The sequence below is a fragment of the Belonocnema kinseyi genome, chromosome 3 (genome assembly GCF_010883055.1).
Source record: "Belonocnema kinseyi isolate 2016_QV_RU_SX_M_011 chromosome 3, B_treatae_v1, whole genome shotgun sequence".
NCBI lineage: Eukaryota > Metazoa > Arthropoda > Insecta > Hymenoptera > Cynipidae > Belonocnema > Belonocnema kinseyi.
The window spans coordinates 88,688,177-88,698,722 of NC_046659.1; the positions used below are offsets into that span (position 1 = coordinate 88,688,177).

The 10,546-nt window shown below is 29.9% G+C and overlaps 1 protein-coding gene across 1 annotated transcript; it reads left to right on the top strand.

The window, feature by feature from the left end:
- The first annotated feature begins 6,867 nt into the window (after nt 1-6,867).
- Nucleotides 6,868-9,297, top strand: LOC117169924 (transient receptor potential channel pyrexia-like). Its single transcript, XM_033356434.1, has one exon. It carries the CDS (start codon nt 6,868-6,870, stop codon nt 9,295-9,297), a length of 2,430 nt encoding a protein of 809 aa, XP_033212325.1.
- Nucleotides 9,298-10,546: the final 1,249 nt, after the last annotated feature.

The following is a 10,546-nucleotide window of genomic DNA, read 5'->3' on the forward strand; positions in this document are numbered from 1 at the left end:
AGGGGCGGTAACCAAGATGGCAGAGCAGTGATGACTATGTAATGTGTTCTCTAATAAACTTATGTACTAGTAATTGTGTATATTATTATTACTAGTATAACAGGGTATATCGAGTCGGTACGAGAATTTCGATTTGGGAAACCAAATTTTTTATTTAGCAACAAAATAAACAATATTTTTATCCTAAATTTTCAGATGAACCTTTTTTGGCAAAATCTGCGAGTTGACTAAAGAAGAGGCTGAACCAGTGTAATTACTATCTAGCAATAGTTATCTAGCAATTAATCTAGCAATATATTATCTAGCAATAGAAAAAAATGGTTTATGTATTGAACACAGTAATGAACAAAAGCCATTTTTTGTGATTCGCAATGATTAGTGGTTTGAAATTCACAGTCTTTATATAGAATATGAGAGGAATATAGTCTAATTATGATTATTTTAAAATATCTGGTTCTTGGCAGCATTACTTAAACAATTTTTAAAAACAAATACACAGTTTATGTATGTCACAATGAAGGTGCTCCATTTTTTGGGCAGAATCGACCAAAAATGTATTGCCAATGACTCCTTGCTATCGTTTTTTCAAATTAATAACAACTGGTAAATATTTAAACAATATTTATAAACTAATTCTAATTTTTTGAATTATTCCACGAATAGGGCCAATTCTTTTGCGTAACCCACTAAAAATGTATCGTCAGTGACCCCTAGGTGTACTTTTGTTAAAATCTACCAAAAATATTAATTGTTAAAATAATTTTTTATAAACAAATGTACATTTGCATCATTTTTTAAAGAATAGGCTTCATTTTCCTTGCGAAATAAACTAGAAATGTATTTCCAATGACTCTGCTATAATACTTTGCCAGCGGATGAGAGAAGTTAATTATTTTAACCATTTTTATAAACAAATCTACAGATCCTTCACTTTTGCAGGAATAGGCTTTTTTCGTGGATTAAGTTAGAATTTCTTATCAATTACTCATTGTTGTCTTGTTTGTCCAATTAACAAGAACTGTTTATCATTTAAACAACATTTATATAGAAATGCACAGTTTGACCATTTATCTAAGAAAAGTCTTAATTTTCTTTCCGGTATAAACAATAAATGTCTTGCCTGTTATTCCTCCTTGCCACATTTTTATAATTAGGAAAAAGTGTTGATTGTTTAAACAATATTTATAAACAAATTTACAGTTTGATTATTCTTTAATGATAATTTTTCTTTTTGCGGACTAAGCTTAAAAACCCAAGCTTATTTCATGTATTAATCAAAGGTGTGATGGGCTTTTAGTTATAGTGTTATCAAAATATATATTTATTGGGAATCGTATGTTGAAAACAACCCATGATGCGAATAATTTATTTCATAAAAAATCATGGGTGTTCCTGAAAAGTTGAACTACTTTTGGTCCTAATGCTTTATTACCGTACATAATGGACCGTGCATAATTAATATGTTTTATATTCGGTTAGAAGAAATGATCAGTCGGCATTTGAAGTACGAAACGTCGTCACAAAATAATTGAGTGCAGATGGCGCGACTGTCAATTTGTTTATGAATGTCGTCTAAACAATCAGCACTTTTTTCTAATTAGAAAAATTTGACAAAAAGGAATAATTGGCAAGACATTTATTGTTGATTCAGCAAAGAAAATTAATACTTTTCATAGAAAAATGGAAAAAAGAAGCCTTTTCCTGCAAAAGTGACCAAAATGTACATTTGTTTATGAAAATTGTTTGTATAATTAACTTTTCTTATCCGTTGGCCAAGTATCATAGCAAAGAGTCATTGGAAATACATTGTTGGTAGATGTCGCAAAGAAAATGGAACCTTTTTTTGGAAAAATCGTCAACATGTGCATTTATTCATAAAAAATTGTTCACAAAATCAATATTCTTTATAAATTTTAACAAAGTTAGACCTAGGTGTCACTAACGATACATTTTTAGTAAGTATCGCAAACACAAAAATTGGCTCTATTCGTGGAATAATGTTAAAAATGTGAATTTCTTTATAAATATTATTTAAATAATTATCAGTTATTGTTAATTTGAACAAAAATGACAGCAAGGAATAATTAGCAATACATTTTTGGCCGTTTCTGCAAAACAATGAAGCTTATTCATTGTGGCATACGAAAACTATGTATTTGTTTATGAAAATTGATTAAATAATGTTACCAAGCAGCATATATTTTCAGAATAATCATAATTAGGCATATATTTCTCTCATATTCTATATAAAATCTTAGGCTCTTTCTTAGTCAATTCGCAGATTTTATAATAAAAGGTATATCTGAAAAGTTAGGATAAAATATTGTTTATTGTGCTGTTAAATAAAAAATTTTGGTATAGTTAAATCGAAATTATCGCACAGACTCGATATATCCAAAAGCCTAATGGTCAATTTAAAAAAATAAATAAATAAAATCCATTGAAAATTGGGTTATAGACAGACTTTTGTCCACAAAAAATGTATCGGGAAACCCCTGTGTTAACAGCCATAAAATAATAAATTGATCAATAATAATAAATTGAAAAAGTAGATATTTATCAAATGCTTCTAAAATAGTTCTGGAGGATTTGGGGATGTTCATTTTTATAAAATATTATAATATTATAATATAAAATATATTTTGCTAGTGTTTATGGAATAAAATGACGCAATTGAATTTTGAGGCTAGACCTTTTTACAAACAGCCTTATAAAAGAACTTTTTTCAAAATAAACGTACCCAAATTCTTCAGAAAGATTTCAGAAATATTCGAAACATTTATTCTTTTCCAATTTATTCTTATTTATTCATGTATTATTTTACACACTGCACTAAATTTTGATATAAAAAGTTACGAAAAAGATCATTTCCTTACCAGCACAAAGGAGGGCATTACATTATATTATAAATTTTCGAAAAATTATCATTATATATTATTATTTTCTCTTTAAAATTGTATCATATGCTTTTATTATACTCAATTTACATTTATAAAAACAATAACAAAGACATTTTTCAAGAAAATTTCTCTGCCTTTAGATTATGTGGTTAAAATATTCCCTTAAGGCCGTGTAATGAGTAGGTCACGTGACCAGATTCCTACCTTACTGCCACTTTTTATTTCACAACTTATTTTCACACGAGACCAGATACATCTTCGTTAATGCTTCCTATTTAGTATCCCAAATTTTCGACTCGATGTGGCGCTTCGTGTAGATGTAAGTTAGGAAATAAAAAAGTGACGATAAGGTAGGAATCTAATCACGTGATCCACTCGTTGTATGGCCTCAAACAATACATTCTTTTATACGTATTATAGATATAGCGAGAATTCAAATAGTCTTAAGAGCCTTAAATGATCAAAACCTGAACTTAAATTGCCCTTAAACAATTTTTGAAAGACTATAAAATATTTAATTAATGTTTCTAAAGTATTTTACAAACGATAAAATAGTTAACGCTTTTTATCTTTTAAAGGCCTTGTACAACAGATTTAGAATTTTTTTCTTAATTTACAAAAAATTGTGTTAATATTTTTACACCAAATGAAATATACTTTTTAACAAAAAGTCTAATTTAAAACCTTGTAATCATCTCTCTTTTCATAATATTTTCGAAAATTTATTAACTGTTAACTTGTAAAGTTAATTTTGATTTTTATAGAGCTTTTACATTTTTACTTTTTCATGAAATTAAGCTGACTTAATCATCAATGTGAAGAACATTTTAAAAAAGTCGTAGAATTAACGGCTGGCACTCCTTAGTAGTAAACACGATTTTCAAATTAAAGTTTTATTAACAGACAGGGGAGAAGTCCGACACATATAACACAAAAACTGAAAATTTTAATTATGAAAGAACTTTAATAACATTTTATGTTTGAAACAAAAATGTCAGGTACTTTCACTTTTTTTTATTATAAATGTTATTTTAATGGTATATATTTGGGATTTTCTTATCAAAGAAATTGTAGTTACTTAAAGTTATTTTGGTTTTCCCATTAAGAATTATTTGGAATAATAATAATGATAATAATGTTGAAAAAAATTTAATTTGATTAATTCATAGTTGCACAATTAAAAAATGTCTTATAGGATATGACAAAAAATCATAGTATGCCACACTTTTTTGTGAAAATGATAACTTTCAGTCGATTTGAGACCAAAAAAATATTTTTGCTTGTACAGAAATTTTCTTCATTAATAAACTTCAAAATATATTCAAGAATAGAAAATATTCATTGATTCTAGACTAATAGATATACTTATCATAATAATAAATTTCATCGAAGAGTATAAGCAAGTTTTGGTCATTTATAATCTTTCAAAAATCTTGTTTTTTAATGAACATTATTCAAAGTTCATGCAAGAATAGCAAAAAATCCTGAATTCATGATTAATGGACTGACCTTTTTATATATTTTTTTAATTAAGATCAAAGCGCTACCAATAAATTTTAATATTTTTATCATTATTTTTGAATATTTTTGAAAAAAACATTATTAATAGCTCTTCAAAAAAGCAAATATTATTTCTAATTAATCAAAATGAGGTAGGAAAATGATCATCAAATGAGCACTATACAACTGCTCAAGGCAAACAATTTGGAAAGACTGGAGACTTTCAAAATCATGTTGACATCTATACTTGTTTATTCTTCAAATTAAAAAATGTATAAGTTCTTCTCAAATCAACGAATTTGACTATTCATATGTGAGATTGTTTTAAAAACTCTAAAAAGTTTTTTTAACCCATTAACTGTTTTTTTGAAAACCCATTATTGTTTTTTTTTCAGTGAAAAAAGTATTTTTCAACCAAATTATTTTGAAATTTTTTTAATCAGTTTAATTTATCAACAAAAAAATCAACTTTAAAACTGTCCAATTAAAATTTGGCTGAATTAAAAATGTCACTGTTGATGGCTTTTAGTATATTGTTAAAAATTCATGGGATTCATGAAAGTCATGAAATTCAAGATATTCAAGGAATTTAAAAAATCTACGGGATTCACGGAATGCATGGAATTTCGAATATTCAAAGAATTCATGAAATTCGCGGTATTAAGGGAAGTTACGAAATTCATGTAATTAAAGGAATTCAAAGAATTTACGGAATTCACAAAATTCAAGAATTTCATGGAAGTCACGGAATTCACGAAATTTAAGAAATTCATGGAATTCTCGCAATTCACGGAATTGATAAATTCGAAGAATTAAGGAAAATCACGGAATTTTTTAGTTAAAGAAAACTAAATATTTCGCGGCATTCAAGGAAATAATGGAATTTACAAAATCCAAAGATTTCGAGAAATTCATGGAGTGTACGAAATTCATTAAACTCAAGAAATTCACGGAATTCTTGAGCTAGGCGAAATTAATGGAATTCGAGGAATTTGTGGAATTCACGGAATTAACGAACTTCGCCGCATTCATGGAATTTACGGAATTAATTAAATTGACAGAATTTGTTGAATTTACAGAATGCATATAATTCACCAGATTCAAGGAATTCTCGAGATTTCCGAAATTCAAAATATTTTTGGCAGTCACGGAATTTACGGAATGCACGGAATAAAAAAAAGTGACAAAATTTAAGTAATTCAACAAATTCGTGTGAATTCCGTAAATTACTTGAATTCTATGAATTCCATGAATTTCATGAATCTCGCGAAATCCCTGAATTCCACGAATTTCGTGAATAACGTGAACTCAATCAATTCCATGAATGCTTTGCATTCAGCAAATTCCCTGAGTTTCGTGATTACAGTTAATTCCTTTAATTCCATGAATTTCAGGAATTTCAGGAATTCCGCAAATATCACGAATTCCTTCATTTCCATGAATTTCTTTAATTCCAAGAATCCCTTCAATTACATTAATTCCTTCAATTCCATTAATTTTGCGAATTTCGTGAATTCCTTAAATTCCGTCAATTACGTGAATTTCATGAATTCTATCGATTTCTTGAATTATTTAAATTCCATGAATTCCTTGAATCCCGCGATTTTGAAGAATTTTTTTAATTTCTTGAGTTTTGCGAATTTTGTGAGGAGTATCTTAATAATTTTTGCTACAATAGAAACGTGAAAAAATTATAATAAATGTCACCAGAGAGTTAAACAGTGATTTTTTACCGAATGGAGTAGAGTTACAAGCATTTTTTATGGTAAAATATGCATAAAAAGCTTGCTTTGGAAAATTGACTGAGAATTTGTGAAATACTCAACAGTCTGATTCTTGACACTTAGGTTGTGCATATAATGGATTTTTTATTTCTCGAGGGTTTTTTGCTTTTAACCACGTAAAAATATTGTTTACACAAAGAATTATTTTGCTGTGAGACTAAGTGATATTTGTCACAAAGGGGTAATGTTTTCTTCTTAATGATGCTTCTTAACCTTAAATTTAAAAGGCAATTTCATTCGTATCAGATAGCATCCTTTTGACATGATAGGAAATTTCTTTGATTGACAAACATTACTTTATGCTGATTTCTTGTGATTGAAATGAGTGATATCCACTAGAAAATAGAAGAATTTATTGAATTATATTATTATAATTTCGTTCTAGAAATTTAAAAAGAATATTTTTTTGAAAGGGTCGTTTCCAAACGGTTCATAATACTTATCGGAAGCCGCCACCTGTGATTATCAGATCGGAAAGCTCACATTCCTTCGAGCATGCAAAAATAAAAAAGATGCATATGCTCCTCTCATCTCCTAATGATAGAAAACATCGACATTTTTCAACAAGTAATTTACCCGATCATTTAGAAAAAGGCGATCCGATCTTCACCAGATTCAAAAATTCCTGTAAATTTCCAAAATTACCACCAAGAATTCATCCGGAGACAATGATTATTAGAGAAATGACTCGTTCTGAACAAGAACAAATAGATGTTGGAGCACCACCACCTATAGACGAGTCCTTCTTCTTCGAGAATCTGGAATCTTTCAGAGATGTGGAAATTGATGGTGTTAACATACTTAAAGCAACATGGGACACAGTGAGCGTTGCAGAAATGAAAATACTAACAGAGATCGAGAATGGTAACGTGCCAGAAAAGGATGGAATTCTCTTTCCGGATTTTGACGACAAATTCAGGAATATTGCGTTTACATGGGCTTGTATTCGTGGTCTTACACACATTTTGTCTAAACTGGAAACTTCTGGCGCAGATATTAATAATATCTGTCTCACCTCTGCAACACCGACCATGTATGCTGCTTTTACTGGACAAATTTCTAGTCTCAAATACCTAGTTGAGAGAGGTGCAAATTTAAATTACGTTAGCCCTCTTTATGGTCATTGCGCTTTGCATTCAGCTGCAACTGGAAACCGTCCAGAAACTGTCGAAATTCTTTTGGATAATGGTGCTGACTTGAATAATGTATCAAAAAACCCAGACATGCTCCCACTTTTGCACTACGCTATTAGAATAAAGTCAGAAGAAGTTGCAGAATTATTTATCAAGCGAGGAGCCAGCGCCACATCTAAAAACCACATTGGAGAAACTCCTCTTCATGTGGCTTGTGGTGCCCAATCTTTAAAATGTTGTGAACTCTTATTACAGAAACCAGAAGTTGATGTAAACTCTCTGGATGAAATGAATAGGACTCCGCTGCATTACGCCATAATGGCAAATAGGTCGAATATTAAAATCGTAGAACTCTTACTGAAACATGGTGCGCTGGTCAATCAAAAAGACGGAAAAGGATTTTCGCCTCTTCATATTGCAGCTTTAGAAGAGCAAGCCGAATGCGTTGAAATGCTCATTAGAAATGGTGCTGATTTAAGTGCAATCACAAGCAAAGGGGTGTCAGCCTTAAATATCATTCTACGCAGGATACCAGAATGCTTTGAAGCGTTTCGAATGAAGATGAATTCTTCCATACAGTTGAGACGCCCGGATTCTCAAAACAGGGAATTTGATATGAGATTCGATTTCACTCCTCTTCTTCCAAGTGATGACAGACTCGAAAGTAGTTTAATTAACATGTTCATACTGGAAAATCTGACATATCTTTTAATACATCCTCTAATTATGACATTTCTCTACCTGAAGTGGGAAAGAATTAAAAAATTCTACCTTCTTAATATTTTTGTATACATGCTCATGGTGATCTCCATGAGTACATACGTGTTAATGGCTTTAGCTTATGAGTGTCTTACTCCCACTGAAGAAAATATGAGTAGTCATAATGGTTCTCGTGAGATTTGTTATTACTTTAACAAACGGGTTATTATATTTAATTGGTACATTTGGTTGGCTTTTGTTTGTTGGATGATACCAAGGAAAATTTTGAATTTCACAACTCATAAAAACTATAAGGAGTACCTTTGGAACATAGACAACACTCTGGACACTATAGTTATAATGAGTGTATTCGCTACGTCTTTTTTTTATACAGGCAGAACTTACCATTGGCAAAAGTATGTCGGTGGTTTTTCTGTTCTTTGTGCTTGGACAAACTTGATGATCATGGTTGGTCAACTGCCAGGATTTGGGACTTACGTTGCGATGTTCACTCATATTCAATATGAATTTGCAAGACTCTTTTTTGCTTATTCAGTACTGATTATTGGATTTATTCTGAGCTTCTGCATAATTTTTAATAGAGAACCATCATTTGCAAATCTATTAACCGGTGCGGTGAAAATTCTAACGATGATGACTGGGGAACTTGACTTTGAGAAACTTTTAAACCATCAAGAAAGGAATATAAATGGTTATATCGTTGTTTATAATCCATTATCTGTTTCGTCACAAGTTCTCTTTGGACTTTTTGTCATTTTTATGGTCGTAATTTTAATGAACTTGCTGGTTGGTATAACTGTGCACGACATAAAAGGTTTAAGAAATCAGGCCGGTCTTGCTAAACTCATACGAACGACAAAATTGATAGTCTACACGGAAATGCTACAGCAGAAATTAAAACATTCTCCATTTTTTAAAAAATTAATAGCCAATAAAGCGCTTGCTCAACTTCGAAATCATATTCTTATAGTAAGACCATTAAATCCACAGGAAAAGAGGATTCCTAGACTGATTATGGAACCAGCTTATGAAATTGCCAAAAAAAATAGTCCCATTCTGGACAATAAAAATCCTGCTTATAGCGAAAAGTATTCGTATATCCCAAAGAAGAAAGAAGCGAATACAAAAACTACATTAGAAACTGCAGTTGAAAAACTGAATTCGCAGTTTAAAATCAACGTTGATCAAGTAGATGAGTTGAAGGTCCAGTTACGCGAAGTAAAAAGAATATTGGAAGAAATCATGTTGAAATTATCGTAATGGAAACGTTGTCAGTATATCTTTTTATTCTTTTAGAATACACCTAAAATGATAATCTAGAATATAGATATTGTCGATTAAACAATAAATTTTACAACAGAAAATAAAATAAATATGTATGATATAATTTCTCATGTATTTATTTCAAATTCCAGGTAATATTTCCATTAGTTTTTACTGGAATGTAAGATGATATCGATTTTGAGACAGCTATACAATTCAGTGATACAAATGGAAAATCGGGTGAGATTTGCTTTGGCATTCCATAAGATCTTCGAAGTTTTGTGTATAGTCAAGTGATCGAGAAAATGGTATTTGTTAATTATTAAATCCCGTTGACTGTAATGTATCAATAAATATGTAATAATATTCCACCGTATTTTTACAGCTGGTCTTGTAACGCGGAAGCCTAGACATGAATTTTCCAAAAGAAACTTCACTTTGGGAAATCATTGAAACTTTAGAATAATGTCTCATTCCTTTGGCAAGAAGATTTCTGAATACGTTGATGAGGAGCAATCTCTGAGAACTGAAATGAAGACGAGAATCACTTTATAAATGGCCAATATTAGATAAAAAAAGGATACTGAAAAGTATGATTACGAATGTCTCAAAGTAAAAGTATTTTTTTTTAGTTGCATCTGTCAATGAAGTTGCAAGTTCAGGCTCTTTAATTTTACTGCCTACACTTATAACTTGAACTTTAAATCCTACGGTTCTTACACTATGTGGAAGGCTTACTATTTTGATTTCCTTATAAATTTCAAGGGCAATTAATTGTCATAGGGAAACGGCGGGTAATGTGGCGCACATGTTATAAAAAGCTCCGTTAAAAGTTAAATATGTTGAAAACTGTAGTAAAATAATATAGAGCACGTAAATCAATATCTTATCTACTCTATGCTTATTATTACCATTGAATTTACGTCTATTAAAGTAGTCTATTAAAGAAGTAAAAATTGTTTACTGAGTTTAATTAAATTATTTTGAGTAAATTATGGGTTTAAATAATTACTTATAAATTGTGTGCAACTAGAACGTTATATATTATTTTTTTTTAATCCGGAAAAATGCTACTGTACTTTTTCACTACTTTTTGGTCACTTTAAAAATACACACATAACATCCGAAAACAACTTTTCATAATAAGAATAGAGTGATTAGCTTTACTAAGCATTTTTTCACTATACAAAAAAGTACAGATAAGAAAAATACAGTACAGTAAATACCTCTTGGTATAAATCAATCA

Bases quoted from the DNA above. Each gene is read 5' to 3' on its own strand.
- LOC117169924 (XM_033356434.1), top strand. From the start codon at position 6,868: ATGACTCGTTCTGAACAAGAACAAATAGATGTTGGAGCACCACCACCT.